This window comes from Rutilus rutilus (genome assembly GCF_951802725.1).
Source record: "Rutilus rutilus genome assembly, chromosome: 4".
In the NCBI taxonomy this organism is placed as follows: Eukaryota; Metazoa; Chordata; class Actinopteri; order Cypriniformes; family Leuciscidae; genus Rutilus; species Rutilus rutilus.
This window is the reverse complement of record NC_140212.1, coordinates 36,454,650-36,475,353: the sequence shown is the minus strand read 5'-3', so window position 1 is coordinate 36,475,353 and position 20,704 is coordinate 36,454,650. Positions and strand designations below refer to the sequence as shown.

Below are 20,704 nucleotides of genomic sequence, written 5' to 3'. Positions count from 1 at the left end.
CCTGTTATACATGATGTGTAAACGCATGAATAAATCATTATACAAAGTTTTCTGCATCCCTTAATCTAAAGTCTAAACTATTCATCATGCATAAACATGTTTCAAATCATTTATAAATCTTGCTGTTACAAACAATCTGTGTAACGCGATCTCAGTGTTGGTAAAGTGTCGGTCTGGCATACTCACATTTGCATAAACACTAACATATATTAAGGGCATTTACAACTTCTAAATCAGTTTTACACATGAACAATTTTAAAAATGTAAAAATGTTTACTTTACTTTTCTTTATTCTACTTCTCCCCAGAATGAATTCTCATGTGGACTTTAAGGTTTCCATATTGATTGAAGCTCTTTCCACACCGTTGGCATGTGAAAGGCTTCTCTCCGGTGTGAATTCTCATGTGGACTTTAAGGCTTCCTTGTTGATTGAAACTCATTCCACAATGTTGGCATGTGAAAGGCTTCTCTCCAGTGTGAATTCTTATGTGTCTTTTAAGGGTTTCTTTTTGCCTGAAACTCTTTCCACACTGAGAGCAGGTGAAAGGCTTCTCTCCAGTGTGAATTCTCGAATGAAGTTTAAGGTTTCCTTGTTGATTGAAAATTACTCCGCACTCTTGGCAGGGGTAAAGCTTCCTTCTAGTGTGAACTCTCATGTGGACTTCAAGATTTCCATGCTTCTTGAAACTTAGTCCACACAGGTGGCAGGTGAAATTACCTATAGTCCCTGTCTTTTGAGCCGTTTTTCGTGAGGTAGGATTTTCAGTCTCTGAGCAACTAAAAGATTTTTCTTCAGTCATGAAATCATGATGTGTCTTGTACTGATCTTTCTCTTCAATTTCTTTCAGATCTTGACTCTCTTCTTTCAACGGCATCAGGTCTGAGGCGAAAAAAGACAGAAGTAAATCCCGTGTTGAATGCCACAAAGCAAAAGACATCAAAACATTTAGACACGAAAAACATTAAGGGTGCTTTCACACTTGGTTCGATTGCCTGTTCCGAACCCGAGTTCGATTGCTCCCCCTAGACTAGACTTGTTTGGTTGACATTTTTTGTTCTTTTTTTTAACCTTTGGTTTTGTTTTCAACATAGACATACAGAAACACACTTGCGTCTGTCTGTCGCAAAAATTCTGAAAACGTTTCAAAGACAGCGGGCTGTCCGCCGAAGACACATTATACGTCATCAATAGCGGTTCACTTCCGCGGTTTGGTTCAATTGCGTTCATATCAGCCGCGAACCGTACCCGAGTTCACATGAACCGTACCCGAGACCACCTTTTTAAGCGGACTCGAGTACGGTTCGCGGGTGCGCACCCGAGTTCGGAAGACAGCGTTCACATCATCCAAACGAACCGAACTCTGACGTCATTCGAACCCGGGTGCGCACCAAAAGTGCTAGTGTGAAAGCACCCTAAAAGTGCGCTCCTTTAGTAATTCCTAAAAAGCTGACATTGTGATCTCACAAAGCTATTATTTTCAACGAAGCTGAACGAAGTCTACACTTTGTTATAATCAGAGGATTTGCCAACATAAAGAATTCAGCACTGAACAAATACTTTAAAATCTATCTTAAATGCATCTGATTGGATTGGATTCAATAAATCAACACACATGTCTGTGATTGGCTACATTGCACAATGCTGAAAAAACATGTTATACATAGAAACTGCCTATGCTTGGCACCTCTAAATCTTTTTTTTTATCTTTTTTATTTTAGTTGTTCTTTTTGCTTTTGTGCTATAAATAAAGATCAATTTATGTGTTTTTATAGGTTTTATTTTTTAGATATTTCTATTTTGTGGGAGTCCCATGAATCATTTTACTCTCCCGCAACCCGTATACAAGTGGCTTACCACCAACACTCGGCCATCATATCTAGTCCCACGCCACACTCTGTTGCGTTGGGTCCCGCAGGAGTGCAGGCCTCTAAACTAAACTGAGTTTTTCAGCCCTACTATATGTTCTAAGCTACATAAAGGGGTGTTGGGTAACCTCAGAACCTCTTCTCAATATTGTTCAAAAATCTTCTATTTCTTATTAACCCTCTGAGGTCAGTGGAGGCACCAGGGTGATTATTTTTCCTGATAACAGAAAGAACTTAAAATATAATTTTTGGTCATACAGATAAGGATCATTCGAAAGTTTTATTTGTGTACATTCACAATATCAACAAAACATTGCACTTTTGTAAAATAAAGGAAACAAACAGGGTGCGCTTTCTGCCGTCATATTCCATCAACAACTTTCTGGAACACGTCACAAACAGGTTAAGTTCTTGTTATTTGCTCTTGACATTAACACTCATGCAACTTATGGCGCTTTACCACTGCATGGTACGGCTCAGTACGATTCGGCTCGCTTTGCTTTTCCACTGCAGTTTAGTACCGCTTCAAAGTGGGTGGGATTATAGACTGATCGTTAAATTTGCTGAAAAACCTTTTCATTCCTCGTCGCAATATCCAGCTCTCGCTGGATCCGCTCCTCAGCTACCAACGTGAGGAATGTCTGCCGCACCTCGTCTACTGACCAGCCATTTCTTTTTTTATTATTTTAAGCTAGTTGATTAATAAAAATGTATTTGTGCAAACAAATAAAACTGCGGTGGCTGTTGCTGACTAGTTAAATCTAGCAGGTTTGGTGTCTCGTGTTGCAAATATAATGATGCTTCTAATGACGATTCTCTCTGACCAATCAGTGATCTGTAGTGTTTCCACGTCACATTTTAGTATCGGTACGGTACGCTTGGAACCTCAGCAGAGGTCATTTAAAGTGATCCGAGCTGTACCATGCAGTGGAAAAGCGTCATTATAGACACAGATAACTATGTTGTTTTTGGTTTTACAGATTATTTTGTTAATCAGTCATCGTTTATGCAACCATGCAGATTTCACTATGTTCACTGTTTCACAGCTTTAAGCCGGTCGTGACAATGGCCACATATCAGATTTGTTTCAGAGTTTTTAAAACTCTATCCACACTTTTGGCATGTGTAAAGGTCCCGTTATACTTCAAGAAAAATCGAAGAACGAACTGATGTGACATCATTTAAAACAAAATCAGGTCAAAACGAAGTTCGGAAACAGCTTGACAAAGCAACTTATCGCTAAAGTTTCAGCTGGTAAATGCCGATAACGTAATCGGTGTGTACGGAGGCTCTGCTTTCTTTCACGTGGAAATTGTTCCTGGTTCATTTGTCCTTTTCAGTACTTGGAGGTCAGACGTCCACGAGTGAAAACATGAACACACTTTAGAGCTGCTTTATATTAGAAAATGAAGTTGGTGTCAGTGTCTCGTTTCATCAGATTTAATACGGTAAAGCTGCTTGATTTTAAGCAATCTATTGTATAAAGTGACGTAAATTAATGTGACGGGAATTTTACTAGAGTGGTGAATTACAGTGCAAACATATCCACATTGCTATGATCAGATGCTTTTCTTATGCTTTATAAAAAAAAAAGCTTGCTGTTTTGCAATTTTGTTGTGCGTTTTAGTTATATGGAGAGGAAAGCACACAGCATGTATTTACATATTCATCTAAACGCCACTCTCAGCAGTGTGAGCGTCAGCGGATGTTCTCTAACAGTGTATCCTTGCTCACGTATTACGAACTTCATTTTTCCCCTAAACGAAGAACAGAAAAAAATGTATAATGGGGCCTTATGGCTCTTCTCCAGTGTGAATTTTCAAGTGCCTGTCAAGAATTCCTTTTCGGCTGAAATTTTTTCCACACAGTTGGCAGGTATAAGGTTTCTCTCCAGTGTGAATTCTCATGTGGTTATTAAGGCTTCCTTTTTGAGTGAAACTTATGCCACATTGTTGGCATGTGAAAGGCTTTTCTCCAGTGTGAATTCTCATGTGGACTTTAAGGCTTTCTTTTTGGTTGAAACTTATTCCACACTGTTGGCAGGTGAAAGGGTTCTCTCCAGTGTGAACTCTCATGTGGACTTTAAGGTTTCCATGTACACTGAAACTCTTTCCACACTGAGAGCAGGTGTAAGGCTTTTCTCCTGTGTGAATTCTCATATGGACTCTAAGGTTTCCTTTTTGATTGAAACTTATTCCACACTGTTGGCATGTGAAAGGGCTCTCTCCAGTGTGAATTCTCATGTGGACTCTAAGGCTTCCTTGATGATTGAAACTTATTCCACACTGTCTGCAGGTGGAATTAGCTATAGTCCCTGTCTTTTGAGCCCTTTTTCGTGAGGGCGTTTTTTTAGCCTTTGAGCAACTAAACGATTTTTCTTCAGTTATGAAATCATGATGCATCTTGAACTGATCTTTCTCTTCCATTTCAGTCAGATCTTGACTCTCCTCTTTCAACAGCATCAGGTCTAAGGCGAAAAAAGACTAAAATTAATCCCAGTTTAATGCCACAAAGCAACAGACATCAAAATTGATAGTTGATTGCGTATAGGAACTAGCATACAAGTTGTGTTTACATGGCTTTTTAAAAATGGCGGGTGCCTGAAAACGTTCCTCTGGTGTGAAAGACCCTCATTTATTTTGTCAGAGAGGGGTTGGAACTAAACTCTGCAGGACTGTGGCCCTCAAGGAACTGAGTTTTCAACCCATGCATAAACGTATTACTAAGTTACTTAAAGAGGTGTTGCATAATGTCAGAACTTCTCAATATTGTTCAAAAATCTTCTCTTTCTTTAGGACACATCTCAAAAACTGTCAAGCTGGCAGTTATTAACCCTCTGAGGTCAGCAGAAGAACCAGGGGGATCACTTGCATTTTTTAAGAGCAGAGAGAACTTAAAATACTTGTAAGATAATATTTTTTAAGATAATTAAAGGTCTCATTGCATGGATTATTTTATTATTTTAAAATGTTTCCTGGGGTGCCCTTATAATGTTAGTATGTTTTTTAGATCAAAAGTTGATATAATTTAGAAATAAAAGGCATTTTTCCTAGCCTGATTTTAGCCTCTGATTTGAACGCTGTTTTAAGGGGTGTGTCTGCTGTGAGACTTCAGTGTAAACACCCACTGCTGTGATTGGCTGACATGCTTGCATATGAAATAGCTAGCATTACATGTGGAACTCTCTCGAAAACTTCTACTATTACAGCTATTATACGGTTTTACTATTACAGCTATCGAGATAAAAAAAAAAAACTTCTCACGATTCGTTAAAGTATTTAGATCTATTCCCATCACATAAAAGGTTGCAGTGATGAGCATTGAGCAGATGACAGCCTGTTGATCGCGTGAATGAATATCTTATCATTGCAACGTAGTTTCTGCACTCTTCACTCATGATTTCACCAATGCAAACATGATGTAAATACAGTAAGAGCTTCGTTGTGCAGTGTAACAGCGTAATTGATTTCATAACGAGTTTTGGCAAGTGTCCAGATAAACTCGCGCTGTGTGATTGACAGCTTGGGCGATTTGAAAGGGATTGTTCTTTGATCGCTTTCTGTATATGTATTAATCACAGTTTAAGTACGATTATTTTCATCCTACTAAGAGAAACGACGTGAAGTTGATCGTTTAGTCACTGGCTTGATTTACTGATGCATAAACAGTATTGAACGATTTTGAAAGAAAGATTATCTGTCTGAACATGAACAATTACACATCAGAAATTCACATAACCCAGTGGTTCTTCGGAGGCTCGGATGAAGGAACTAAAAAAATACTTTTGTGTTCATTTGTACATCCAAACACTGAGCAACTGTCATGCTTCGCTCGTTTGCAAGCCATGATGTCTCTCGAGGAAAAAACAATATTGCGCTCACACAGCTCATTTTCTCATGGGCGGGCCAAATTCTTTTTGCGGGCAAAGAAGAGAAAGGGGAGGTAACCTTTCCCCTTATGACGACATAAGGGGAAGATTTCTAGATTAGCCCGTCTGAGCTATTATTTTCTCGAAAATACCCAGGGCTTGGTTTACACCCATCAAAACGTCTAGCCACTGGGGGACCATAGGCAGGCTAGGGAAACTCATATTAAGATTAAAAAACCTCATAAAGTAAAATTTTCATGCAATGGGACCTTTGATAGTTAAAATAATTTTTCAATGAACAGATTCAATGAAGAGTAATGCATCATTCGATACTGTAAAGGGCCTACTTTTCTTTGTGTACGTTCACAACAACAAATCATAATGCTTTTCTAAAATAAAGAAAGCAAACAGGGTGTGCTTTCTGCTGTCTCAGTTTCTGTGAACTACTTTCTGGAACACGTCACAAAAATGAACCGAAACTCAGTTGCCATGCAGACATGAGATACATGTCTTTAGAAGGCATGGTGTCTAATTTTGAATGATGCAAGTCAAATAAAAAAACAAATATTCTCTGATTGTCATTTTTGAAACCAACAAGAGGTACACTCTTTCCCATCTGAGCTCATCATCTAATGTTGTCACACCCACTTGCTGTAATGATGCATGATGCAGGTAATCTGAAGAAGACAGAAGAACCAGGTTCCAAAAACTCAAAAGGTTTAATTCCGATTCAAAAAGCAGGCAAACTTCAGGGATGTGATTCTTGTGGATTAATCCGGAGTTTCCGGTTATTTCAGCCTAAAATCATGACCCATGTGAATCATGCAGATCAGTAATAAAAAAATAAAATTGGGGGTGTTTGTAAGTTTTGGTAAAGTCATTGTAATTTGTTTCAAAATATTTATATAATAGAATGTTTAAGTGATAATATTAGTTAAACAAATTACAATTAAACAAATGAACTCATATCGACAGTGACAATGGAAACAAAGGAGTGGCGGGAAACTGTTTTTGTGTTTGATATGTTCCTTTGTTCAGACAACCCTGACATTTGCAGCCTAGGCTATGCATACGGTAATCATGTAAACACACCCACCACCTCAAACAAAGCATCAATCTTAATCAGATTCCTCTGCTTTTCATTGTTTTTGGAAGACACGCTGTGAGGAATAAGCCTTAAACTTACCTCAGAAGTAGAAATGACTGATGTGGCTTTATTCAGAGAAGGGTTTAATTTCTGACAAATAAGTTTTATTTTTACTAAGTACTACATTAGTTAACGTGTTATTGCTATATAAACTTATACACATTTTACTAAATTGGGCTTTTCATAAACTATATTGCCAAACTGAAAGATGTGAAATCGAGGGACACGTTTGAATATGATTTATATAGTACGATGTATGATATACACAGGCAATTCAGACAGCTTTTAATCACATTCCAATGCCGTACAAAACAAGGGTGTGAATTTTGTTCTATAATAAAATATATAATATGATACAAAAGTACTATGAAAGTTTACACTGTAGCATGATGAATGTTAAATTTACAGACTGATCAATAAGTCTGCAAAATGACTTTTCTGAAATGAAGCTTAACATATATTAAACAGTGGCAGTGGCGGCCTGAATAAAATGAGTTGGCACATGACCTATTAGATTTTAAATAACTTACCCAAACAGCAAACAATTCCAGCGGTAAAGCTTTAGCTTCTTGATTGATGTTGTCATCCAGGGGTATTGCTTATAATTGCTCAGGTTGAAATGCTTTCAAAAGATTTGGCTTTCTGCTCCAAATTAAGCTCTAGTGTAGGTCTTCTTTTGACAAATAAATCCAGATTTTCATTAAAAGTTCATCTTGAAAACAGCATGGATGATAAATTAGCAACAATGTCCTCCTAACTAAGATTACTTGCGTTTTCCATAGCGAATAGCGCTGGCTATGTTATCAACGTTTTTGCCCCCAATCCAGTTCCCCACAGTGGCAAAACTTGTCAAAGTTAGTGATAACAATCCCCACCAACTTAGAGGGACAATATGATGTCATTTGAAATTAGTCTTTCATTGACATATAATGACATATAACATAATTCCACACAGAACCCAACATTCCAGACCCAAATCACCAGTCCAGGGCCATAAAATCAGGCTCCAGCCAGTCTCCGATAACCAACGAAAACCCCCAGCTAAGAACTTTACGGCCATGCAAGCTTCAAAGAGATGAGCCCAACTAAAGGAAGAACGTGTCAATGTTAGATTGGTTCCAGAGACTGATTGGTTCAGAGATGGCAAAAGCTCGGTGCTCGATCAAGATAACAGCAGAGAAGCTGCTGGACTCCACACAGACCCCAGTCTCCTTAAGGACCTCTGAATGACCCAGAGTTTTGAAATCACTTCAAACCAAAGAGACTGAGACTTTGACTACAAAATTACATAAAATCATCCCAAAACAATTATTGATGGACTTAATCAAACATCATGCAACTACATAACTCTATATTGTGTCTACAACTTATATGTGTGTTTAATATGCTTAGATACCACATAATTCATGTAATTGGTATAACTATTAGGTGTTTGAATGAAAGTGTGTCGTGCTTCCTATCAGTACGATCGTATGTTCTTAATTCAAAAGATGGCTTGAGTGAAATCTGTGTAAAATGTTCCGTATTCTTATAATAGTAATAATGTCTAAACTGTGGCCTCTTTCCTCTCTGCTAGAGAGTAAGGAGAGCATAGATAAGCTTTATTTATGATAAGAAGTGAAGAGAACGCCACCTCCTAAATAAAGACAGTGTCTAATTGGTCAGAACTGATCCAGGAGGCTGGGCGGACATTTGAGTTTAAAATCTTAACACCAGAACAAAGTTTAAGTTTAGTGCAGAACAAAAATGCAGCGGGAGCAGAAGAGAAAATGAAAAAGTAGATTCGAAAACCATCATGGAGAAGCCATGACGGAAAAACCAGACAGACCAGTAACCATGTAGACGCGCAGAGATAAAAGAACCCAAATTAAGATCAGAAGAACATGGGTTAACAGCTTCATTCAAGTCATCATCTACTCTCGTCTCAATTTCCTTTCTTCTCTTAGTTTCCTTTCTTTTCCGTTGTGAGTCGCGGTTCTAAGTTAAGTTTTGCGGAAAGATTTCGGCCCACGTTTCTTCTGCAAAGCCAGCTTCAACAAAGACTTTCCATCCATCCGCCAGCACACCACTTGATTGACCGCCCCAGACCCAGGAACTCGGGAAACCCCTTTTTCGCAGACAAAGGGAATCCCCAAAGCAAAGACAAGAAAGTACTGCCTCCAGACTCTTAAGCTAAACTGGTGCATTGATATAGATTTAATAACCTGCCTAAAACGATACAAGGGTTAAATTAATGCTTGATGGTTCGTTCAGGTTATGTCTTATAAGTGCATATAGAAACTTGGGATTGCATCATCTCACTCTTAAAACTCATTCTTTCCTCACTCTCTCTTTCTTTCTGCAACTCGTATGAATGTGTGTGCGTGTGTTTATGTTAGATATTAGTTTTATGTGTTAGTCAGAATAATCAATAAAGTCTTGTTTGTATTTTTAAAGAGAAGTGTTACTTGTGTTATGTGCTTACGAATTTAATGTCTTAAACTGCTGATCTAAGTTACCTTGCTAACTATAGTGTTTCACTATAATTTGGATATTTATATATTGCAGAGCTGATAGTTACAGCCAGTTCAAATGAACCGCGAACGAGTCATTTGCTCGGTTGTAAAAAGTGATTCTTTCGAATTCCCTATAAATTAATAATTCCTTTGAGCTAAATTGACCTGTTAGAATCAATAAAACTACTAAATTATCTTACAAAAGTAATAATTAAAAGTTTGTTATATACATATTTTTCACAATAGTTTAGGCCCTGGCTGAGGATTAAAAAAAAAAAAAAAAAGTGTCTTACAAAAGTAAAATCAATATATTGTTTTAATTACTACCTTACAATGTTTTTAGTAAATTGTGAGCATGTAAATACAAATTTAGTCGTATTTAAAATAAGTGCTTAGTTGATTAATTACATGTACATTAGGCTACTTACATTACATTAGCCTTTCTCTAGAGTTGGTTCAACCTCCGCATAGGAAAAAAAAAAAAAAAAAAAAACAGTTAAACGAAAAGTGGAAGTCAGGTCAAGAATGATCCAGCTAAGAAAAGCATGTACTGCACCGACAAATGAGAAGAGCAATAGAAGCAGTTAAACTGAAGGAAGGGACACACCAAACCAACGCCAAAGACCTAGCGCTAAAAGCCAACTGTCGTCGGAAGTTGCACTCGAACACACCGGACAGACTACAGCCGACAGCCAACTAGCATGTACGTTCTTCTGTTCTGCACTTGCGTGAGGACATAACTCTCCCATACCAGCAGGTGGCAGTAGTCTGTATTCGGCAATCAAAAGGGAAACCGGAAGAGCTAGAACTGTGTATACAAAGCTTACCTTTGTTTACATCAGCCGCGCTCATTACTGACTGATTCGTGTAGCTTTTTCAATTATGTTTGCTAAGTTACAAATGACACTGGCATTGTCAGCCCTTGATGCCCCCCTGGAGAAAGAAATAAACGGATAAGGAGAAACCGCACTAAATGGGTGAAATCATGGATACTGCAGCTACAGGCACAAGGGGCTTTTCCGTACCTGTGTCGAGAGCTGGAGACAACCGAAACCTCAGACTTTAAAACTTTCGCTTGGCTTTTTCCTCCTGTTCAGTTCCACATGTTGAAGGAACTTCTCACTCCACTCATACAGAGGCAAATACAAACTATCAAGATTGTATCTCCGTTGGGGAACGTTTGATTATTACCCTGCACTTCTTGGCAACCTTGTTCTCCCTACACTTGTATTTTAATTCATTGGCCACAAAATAGAAAACATTAAGACAAATTCTAGATTCTAAACAAATGATTTTGACTGATAACAATTTAAGTTTTTTTATTTTTTTATTTTTGTAATGGAAATAAATGTAGAAAACAATAATATTGTCATTATGAATTGTTTTGGCCATTATAATTGTGTGGCCAAAAATCTGATATTGTGTCAGCCCTAAGTGATCCTAAACTTAATCTCGATCAATTCAATCTTGATTAACAAGTGAGTGTGCAAGTCAAGTGTTTTATTATAAAATCTGCAGTGTAATGGACAAAATGACAAAAGCTTAAATATGAAATATACATATAATATAAGTACAATTAGGTACAAAATAATACAAAATGTAAGTCGGCAGGAATTAGTTGTGTACATGTTAAATATGTTACACATCTTCGTTGCCACAAACATTACAGATGTGTATGATTGCTGGCAGAGAGTTCTGGTGCCACAGAATACTTAAAGAGACAGTTGTCCACCTCATGTTGAAAGTGTGGCAGTAAATGTGGTGGTAGACTACGCATTCTGTGCTCAAAGTTTTTGCAATATGCTGCAATGGCGTCATTGTGGTCCTCCTGATGCGCTATCCTTTTCAAAATTTGACCTATGGTGCAAAGCAATTTGGATGACTCGTCACCGGCAGAGTCGTCTAGGGACTGCCTGCTACGCTTCCTCCGAGGCCTCTGAGTGCTTGCCCGGCTGAAAGTGCTTTGCAAAGGGTCATCTATAATCGACGTGGATTTTGCTCCAAAGATGCTGCACTCTGCCAGAGGACTGCAGGGCCTTTGCTCAGACTCTAAGTAGGGCTTTTCAGGTGTGCTAGTCCGGGTGTCAGTGTGTGGGCCATGATCTGAGGGTGAACTGGAATCACTAGCACATAAAGTTTCCTATAAAAAAAAACCACCACCACAAAAAAATATCCACAATGAGAGGGGTGTTACACTATAGACCTAAACACTCAAGCAATCATAACAATAATGGGGCATTTTGCAGGGCAAATTTTTTTTGGTTTTGAATAGCTACCATTTTGGCTACCATAGCTACCAAATGGTTTTGAATAGCTACCATTAGTGTAGTCAATGCAATGGCATAGCGCAAATCCATGGGAACTGCAAGTCCGAGGCCCCCCTTGACGGCGGGGGGTGATTTGCGTACTTGTTTATTTAGTCATTTATTTAATAATTTACTTCACAGGAAATTGCTCGTGCAGAATCTAAATCTCTGTCCATCATTTTAAAAGGAAATTTTCTTTTTATTTACATTCTAAACCATGAAGGTGAGCCAGTCGATATCACACTGTTAAGTGCAAAATTTGCTCTGCTGTGCAGGTGAAGTCTCAAACCCGTCAATTATTCACTACAGAAAGTGAAAGTAAAAACATCTGACGCTACATTAACGGTAGGCTACATATTCTCTCAGAGACGATGAAATCTGAGCTGAATCTACTTCAACGGGCTGATATTGTAATTTATTTTCTTAATATTTCTCTTGTGGTCCATAAGTAGTGAAAAATAAGAAGAGAAGTATTTAGTGTAAAACAAGTTGTTTTTGCGATGAGGAGTAAGCTAATCTAACTAATCCCTCCAACAAGGCGTGCCCATCCGCTATGCCACTTAGTCAATGTGATTATTATGGCTTTATTCAGATGCACTTAAAGGTGAACTAAGTAACTTTTTTACCTTAACTGAACAGCTCCGGAGTCATTGGAATGGTTATAATACTTATTTCGGGTTGAATGGTGGTCGTTTCGCACCCCCCTGGTGCCCGTGAGCGGAAAATACGCACTTGCAACTTTGGGGCGGCGGGCCACCGGAAGTATCGCGTGATATCAGGTCTCGCGATGTAAACAATTGCTTTACGGCCAAAAGAAATCTGCTAAAATGCTGTCATTATTGCGCTCCCTCACGCTGTTCGAACCCGAATGAAGAACATGTTTTAAAGAATGTCCCATCTGCTTTGATGTCGTTGATTTACTAGCCTCTGGTGTCTGAGAATCACCAACGAGTTTTTACGACAGTGTTGTCAAATATCTATTCCGAAGCTGTGGGGGAGCTCTAGAGAGAAACCTGCGAGCAAAAAGCGAGAATACAGCGTAGAAATCCCGAAGTTACTGAATGCTGCTTTAATGGAACATTGTGGATGACAAACTGGAACTAAAGCAAGAACTAAACCAAGTTAACATGAAAGGCTGCATGTAAATAAAGTGCTATTAACCATCACCTGGATAATCAGTGGCCATATTTTGCCAATTTGTATTTACATTGTTTACATTTTGTTGATGCTTTGATCCGAAGCTAATTACAGGAAGTAAATCAAATAAGCTAGATGTGATGTGTATTTCCCTTTTGCGCAAATTAATAAACATATATTACCCTGATAGCTAGCTTGGATGTGGTTTCCTTTCTTTTGGTGTGGGGTTCCAAAAACTGTAGCCGGGTCAGGATCCAGTGTTGCCTGCCCGTCCTCTGTGCACCTGAACTCGCTGAGGCTTCACGCTTCTTGTAGCGTGTGTATTGTGTTCTCAGAGATTCCCACCGCTTCTTAAGCTGTATTGCTGCAAGACAACGTTCAGTTTTGTAAGCAATGTGCATACTTAACATGTCTAATTAATGGATAAATGCAGTGCCAACCAGTGTTGGTATAATTCTTTCAAATAAGTAATACAACATTGCATAAATTGTTTTTGAACTGGCCAAAGTATTTGAAGGGAGCAGGTCACATCGAGAACATACAGTTTAACATTACACGTTTGATGTTAAATTCACTATTGTTTTATATAGAATGGTCTATAGTCTAGACAGTATGTAACAATTACATCACAAGTAACTGTAATTCACTTACAGAATTAAGAGCATTCCCTTACTGTACTTTTTTAAAGAAGACTCATCCTTCCCTCGGGTCATTTTGACCTGGAATTTTTTATTTATTTTTTTTAGTTAAAAATGTAGTGTTCATCAGAGGGGTCCAAGACCCAATGACTTTTGTCGCACTTGAACCACGAATACACAAAAATGTTGTGGATTCGAGGCGTTTTGTGGTTGAAATTTTAAAAAGTAACAAATCCTTCCCTAGCGGGTCAATTTTGACCCCCTTAGGAATGAATGGAATGCGAGGAATTCTTCAGTACACATAAAAAAAAACCTAAAAATGCTCAATTCAAATAAAAAAAAAAACTAAAACTTTACCAAAAATTATTTTATAAATGTCCACATGTGTATCTGAATGCATACTGAAGAAAACTGACTTTAGGACACAGGGGAAACAGCTCATTTGCTCCATATAGAGCTATAAGGCCATCTAGTGGCAAGAGTCACGAAATGTCATGTTATATTATTATTTTTCCACAAAAGATCAGCCAAGACCCAATGCAAGATATTTTGAGCTGAATTAAATTTAAAATAACTCACAATTTCATGAATAAACCTTTTAAATTGAAAGAATGTGAGGAATGTGCTAAAATTAGTAAATTATTATTTATTATTAATTGATTAAATCTATTAATTTAAAGGGGAAAAAATAAATAAAAATCTCCCCAAAAAATGCATAAATATATATATATATAATCTAAATATAAAATAAGATATAATATTATATACAAAATTTCTGGACAAAAAAAAATTTGGTATAATTTTATGGCTTTGGGTAACTTTGACCCACGAGGGAAGGATTTGTTACAAAACGCAAGGGAAGGATTAAGTAAAGCATTACACCCAACACTGGTGCCAGCAATGGTAATTTTTGCTCTTCTGGTTGCTAACAGTACGGATTAAACAAGTTAGCACAAAACAATACAACTGTTCATGACTAGTGACCAATAACGAGCAGTTTTTGCTAACGACCTCAATAGCCAAAAAGAAAAACTTACCTGATATAACAAGTTTTTCTTCGATCTCACGCCAGAGTTCAGTTTTCACCACTCTGTTTGCATACAGTTTCTCTGTAATGTCATACAGAGGCGGCCTTTCCTGGATCATGGTGACTAGCTGGTCTTCGACGTCTTGATTCCACAAAGCCATGTTATTAAAATAATCCTCTGGTCAAACGAGATGACAAGAGTGACAAGTGAGTGAGTTCCCTCTTTACTTCGTTGTTTGTTTGCTTTCTTCAGCTCAGTTTTTCTCTCGCGCGCTCATTCTCTTTCTCTCCGACGAGCTCCGCCACGATTGGACATGCAGAATCGGCTGAAAAACAGCTGACGGCGTCCGAGAAAACTTAAGCCGACCGACGCTCAAAAACCACCCGGCAAACCGTCAGCTTGGTGTGTCCCGGCCTTTATTTGTGCTTGGCCCTGATAATTGCTGCTTGCAGCTATATTTCTGATTATTTTCGTGTGACTGATCATGCTATTAGGAGCTAATATGAGTAACAAGATTCTGAGCCAGATTTGACTGCAATAATAATGCAACAACTGACAAATCTTCAAATCAACATTTAAAGGTGCATTATGTAATATTTAGGAGGATCTGTTGACAGAAATGCAATATCATATACATAACTATGTTTTCAGTGGTGTACAAAGATGAACCACTATGTTTTTATTACCTTAGAATAAGCCATTTCTATCTACATACACTGCGGGTCCCCTCACATTGAAATTGTACATTTTGCGCGGACATGTTTCTACAGTGGCCCTAAACGGACAAACTTCTCCGTGTAGGGCTGTCGCGGTGAAGGAATTTCCCTTGCGGTAATTTTGGGGTGGCTTAATAGCGCGATATGCGGTATTATCGCCGTTTATTTAATTTGATTTATTTATATTTATTTGTTGCTATATAAAATAAGTGTTACGATGTGGTCAGCATGCACAAAAACGAGGACATCTTCAGTAACCAATGTAATCTAAACTAAACAGCGTCTCTGCGCATTGAAAGACTGTCACATTGTTATGGCAACGGACTGTCGTTGAGTGAGTCATTAAACCGTTCATTCAACGAACACGTTCAAAAATGCTGATTCATCAAAAGATAGATGAGATTAGAGATCCACTTTTCAAGGCTCAGCTGACCAGCAATGCGTCGCATGGGTAACGCTGAAGCTTCACTTAATAGAGACAAATGGCATTGATTCAATGCGTGACTCGCTGATTTTTCCTCACGCTGTGGAATGCTGACCACAGACGCCATTCATGGAAAATACCCTTAAACGTTAAAAGGATGATACAACAAATATTTCACTTTCCTTGGACACGGCAACCTTATCACGAATATAAATGACTTGACCTCAAAGACATCAAGACTCAATCGCACGCGCTCAGTCGATCTCTCTCATTCACTGTCTATTTAGGCTTATGTGCAAATCACCATGATAAACAGCCATGTTATCATTAACTTATTTAACATTCAATACACATGCATTTATTAAAAATTAAAGATCCAAATTTGTTAAAACTTTCTATATATATCAATACATAATTAAAATGTAAGAACTCTGAAAAAAAGAGTATAAAAATCAAGTGACTCTAGACCGTTTAATCTGTATTAAACACAGCTCATTATTTCGATTCGGGACGAATCAAAGGATTGGCTTAGGCGACTGTCACTCTTTCGCAACCACCCTTTTGCCACACAGCACCTGCCCACTTGCGCGCGACCGTTTGATTTGAGGAGTGCGAGAGGCACGGAACCTGATCACACCTCCGTCCAGTAGATGGCGGTAATGCACTATGTTTGCAAGCTGCCAATAAAATCTATCGAAGAAGAAGAAGAAGGCACTGAACCTAGGAATACCAAAACAATGGCAGAGAAAGAGCAATCTAAAGTGACATGATGTCACTGCATGCTCCTTCCCCTCCGCTTGTCTCAGGTAAATAATGCGTCCTCTAGCTCAGCGGTCGGAGTCGCGCGTTCATGTGTTTTGGGGGCGTGGCTTTGGAAGAAGCACAGAAATGAGGGGGTGGAGTGAATGGAAATAATGAGATGTCTTTAAAACAGTCGTGAGAGGTCTACAGACACTCAATTTTGATACTTTCTTTTTCAGAGTACTTACATTTTAATTATGTATTGATATGTACATAAAGTTTAAACAAATTTGAAAAATAAAATTTAGACCATTTCTACCTACCCTGCCTTTAAGACACGAATATCACGGTTGCTGCGGTTACTTGCATTCCTCTGCGGTTGGCTTGTCAGTAGCACGGTACTGCAATATTGCGGTTATCGCGACAGCCCTATCTCTGCGTGTTTCGTCACTAAGTTGTTCTTCGTGCAAAGAAGCTAGCTAAACTCAGCGAATAAAACACTGATACAATGAACAAGTAACAATAATATTCGCAATAACATATCGTTTTGCTGAATATTTAAGTAAACACAATTTCTTAATTTATCTTTGTAAAGAAACCTCATTGCTTAACTGGCTACTAGCTGCTGTCTCAGACAATGACATCTTTTCCTGTCAGCCACCTTAACTTCTGATGGTTGCAATTCGTAATATTATTCGCTAGATGCCGCTAAAATTACAAAGTATGAAAGGTAGTCTTTAAGAATGTCTCAATATTATATAGGCCTATTTAATGGACGTAGGCCAGGAAGAGCTGTGCATGTAAACCTCACTCCCCTAGCTAGTGACTGACGCTAGCGCCTGAAGTCTATAGGCGCCCGCCTCCTACACCGGTGTGGTGAAGAGATGAGTCTTACCTTAGGACCCAAGCAATCTGATTGGTTCAAAGCACAATTTATGGGTAATTGCTTTAGTGCCTGGTTACAAATCAGATATCTCTTTATTATACAAGTCGTTTGAACTATAACGACCATTAATATCTTTTAACTTTTGTTTCATATACTAGTATATAACCAAAGCTATAGATTGTGAAATTAAACATTTCTCGTTCTTTGTGTTTTGTTAGTTAGCTTAGATAGTAGCATAGCATACAGCTATCTGAAATGATTAGAGATCTTTTTTTTTTAACATCACAAAACATACCTTAAAAATGCAATTTCTTGAACTATATAAATATTCAGGATAAAAATAAAAGATTACATGAATTAAAGTGTGATTAATTACAGTGTTTCCCCTACCATTATATAAGGGGGCGCCCCGCCCTCCTAACGGCTCACCCCGCCCCCCTTGAAGGTCAAGTAAATTTGATTTGATTTTCTTTATAGCGCCAGATTACAATTTGTTATTTTATTAAACAAACTAAATAGCCCTTAAGTAATGTGTTATTTATCTTATTTCCACAATGGGATGTCTCTTCTGTCTGTGTTTGCGCGTTTACAATGATCCCAATGAGCGCGCACACTCACACACAAACAAACACTTGCGTCACATACAGATGAGCACTAGTGGACAGAGAGCGCACGGCGGGAAATATGTCGCGTCAACCAGATGAAAACCAGACAAAAATATTTGCGTTTTTTAAACGCTCACAGGGAACTGAAGATGGCAACACTCGCTCTACTGCGAGTAGCAGCCGGAGTAGCTCTCCTGCTCCAAGTCTAAGTGCTGCGCGTGACGGATAACTGAAACCTGTAATTTATAAAATTTATATTAATGAATTACATGCCGCTTACTATTTACATATGCGTGTTTAAAATGTTTTTAGTCAGGACATTGTAAAATCTGCTGATTAAATAAGACGAGATATTTAATACGCTATGCAGGCCGCTCTGTGTTGTATGGGAATGTCCTGCGCACGTGATGACGTTCAGAACAGCGCGCGTTCACAGCAGTGCTGCGTCTGACAGGATTATTCTCTCCAATAAATGCATCATAGAAAAAAAAAACTTCTCACAAAAAAAGCCCATTTAAAATTTGATTATCATATAAATGTATTAACTAACAGTAATGAACAATGAATGAGAAATATATTTGTTAGTATTTATAAATCTTTTTTTAGTTGTTAGTTAAAAAATAAAACTATTTAAGCTCTGGTCCATTAATATGAACAAATACTTCTATAAATTTAATTGCAAAAAGTCCATTTTAAAAAGATTTAAATACGTTTATTTAATTTTTTTAAAGAGATATCTTATGTTAACATTTTTTTACTTTTACAAAGCATTACCCTCCCAGACAACCAATTTTTGTGACATAGATAGATAGATAGATAGATAGATAGATAGATAGATAGATAGATAGATAGATAGATAGATAGATAGATAGATAGATAGATAGATAGCACATAAAGAATGAAAAGGAAATTATTTAAGATTTCTTTTTGGTTTTAGGAATGTTCTGTCGAATATGTAGACAGCATAAACAAGCAGTTGTGAGAGGAAATCAGAATACACTACATTACATAAAAATAAATGTTCCAATGTTTAGTTTAATGTACAGTTCAAATAATTGTTCAGTTAATATATTCACTGCTGCCATTAAAAGAAACAAATGAACACCATGACTCCTTTAAGTGTTTGTGTCTGTCTGTGTCAAGAAGCCTATGGAGGAGTGAGACAGCACTCAGATTTAATCAAAAATATCTTAATTTGTGTTCCGAAGATGAACGAAGGTCTTACGGGGTTGGAACAACATGAGGGTGAGTAATTACTGACAGAATTTTCATTTTTGGGTGAACTAACCCTTTAAGAATCGCGAGAACAGCTTTAGATCTCTAGCATACTACTGGGGTCCTAAGCTGGGACTCAGCACTTCACCACACCGGTTCGAATCTCGGTTGAAGCGGGTCGAGTAGGACAGGTTACATGTATCCAAATGAATAACATAATACAAGTAATGTACTTTGTCTTATGCTGTCATTTAGCAGCAACTGTTTATATTTAGGCTATATGCTAGAAAGCCATCTAGTGGTTACAACTTGGTATTGCAGATGATAAACGGTGTTTAACTTATGAGTAAATATTTAGTATATATTTAGGGGATATTTAGTAACATCCCCCTTAAAATACAAAATATTAAAATTTAATATATATATATATATTAATTAGTGACATTCTTTAAAACTAACATTCATTTCTGTAGATCTGGATAATGAGTGAGTTCAGCTTTGAGAATGAAACTAACCTGTTTGTTCCTCAGTTTCTTCATGTTTCACTCTGAATGTTTCTTCAATCTTCATGTCTTCACTCTCTTCTTTAATAAACGCAATCCTTGTTTGTTCCTCATTATCTTCATGTTTCACTCCAAATGTTTCTTCAATCTTCACATCTTCACTCTCCTCTTTAATAAACGCAATCTTTGTTTGTTCCTCGGTTTCTTCTTGTTTTACTCTGAATGTTTCTTCAATCTTCATGTCTTCACTCTACTATTTAATAAACGTCGTCTTTATAATAGTGAGTCACGTGGATCTCGGTCGCTTTCACCAGTTTTTCTGTGTGTTTGTCCTGTTTAAGATGAGAACAACAGAAAGAATCATTTTGCAAAGTATTTGATTCAATTTCATCACTACATACCAGTGACTGAATTAGTGTTTATGACACTGTTTTACAATAAAGGGTGCGAAATAAGACGCAACTTTTGTACTCGTGTGTTCTCAATCATTACTTTGCTCACACGACTTTAATAAATGTTAGATAAAGCAATGCAATATTACATTTAATAATACATAATCCATTCTGCGTCGCTTTAAACAGTTTATATCGCTTTAAACATCTTAAACGCTTAAAACACAAACCTTTCTCCAGCCGAATTACAGCAGATGCAGGAGCGCGACGCAACCTTATGACGTCATAAATCAAGACCAAAATAAAAGTCCTGTTCACACGCTGCTGCGCCTGAAATAACACAAGTGCATAGAAATTTACTTAAAAAAATTATATATATTTAATATATATAAAATATATATAAAATGTATATATATATATACACAGTATTATATTTTTTCTGTGTCTTAATGAAATACTTCTTATTACTTATTTTTCCATTTAGACTCACATCTACAGGCACAGTAGTTTATTGTCCCATCCAGCCACTATCTCCCTGAGATCATAGGCCGATCACTATCTCCCTGCTGATCCCGTGGGTGCTCCAGCAGAAACATAAATCGGCACCTATACCTGAGATTTACGTCTCTCGGGTTCATCCACTGTCCTGTTGTCATCAACTCCGCTGTTTCTTCAATCTGCCATAGATCAGCATTAAATGGATAGTTCACCAACAGATAAAAATCCTCTGATCATTA

The 20,704-nt window shown here is 37.6% G+C and overlaps 1 protein-coding gene across 2 annotated transcripts; it reads right to left on the bottom strand.

The window, feature by feature from the left end:
- Positions 1-1,529: 1,529 nt before the first annotated feature.
- LOC311289203 (uncharacterized protein) lies at positions 1,530-20,295 on the bottom strand. 2 transcript variants are annotated; one of them, XM_084407012.1, is made up of 5 exons: positions 20,198-20,295; positions 19,588-19,907; positions 14,495-14,662; positions 13,002-13,183; positions 10,862-11,516 (listed from the first exon to the last, which is right to left on the bottom strand). In XM_084407012.1, exons 2-5 carry the CDS (start codon positions 19,814-19,816, stop codon positions 11,040-11,042), a joined length of 1,056 nt encoding a protein of 351 aa, XP_084263138.1. In that variant the 5' UTR covers positions 19,817-19,907; positions 20,198-20,295; the 3' UTR covers positions 10,862-11,039. The 2 variants fall into 2 exon arrangements, with proteins under 2 accessions (XP_084263139.1, XP_084263138.1); XM_084407013.1 differs by lacking the exons at positions 10,862-11,516; positions 13,002-13,183; positions 14,495-14,662 and adding an exon at positions 1,530-4,333 and having other exon boundaries at positions 20,198-20,262.
- Positions 20,296-20,704: the final 409 nt, after the last annotated feature.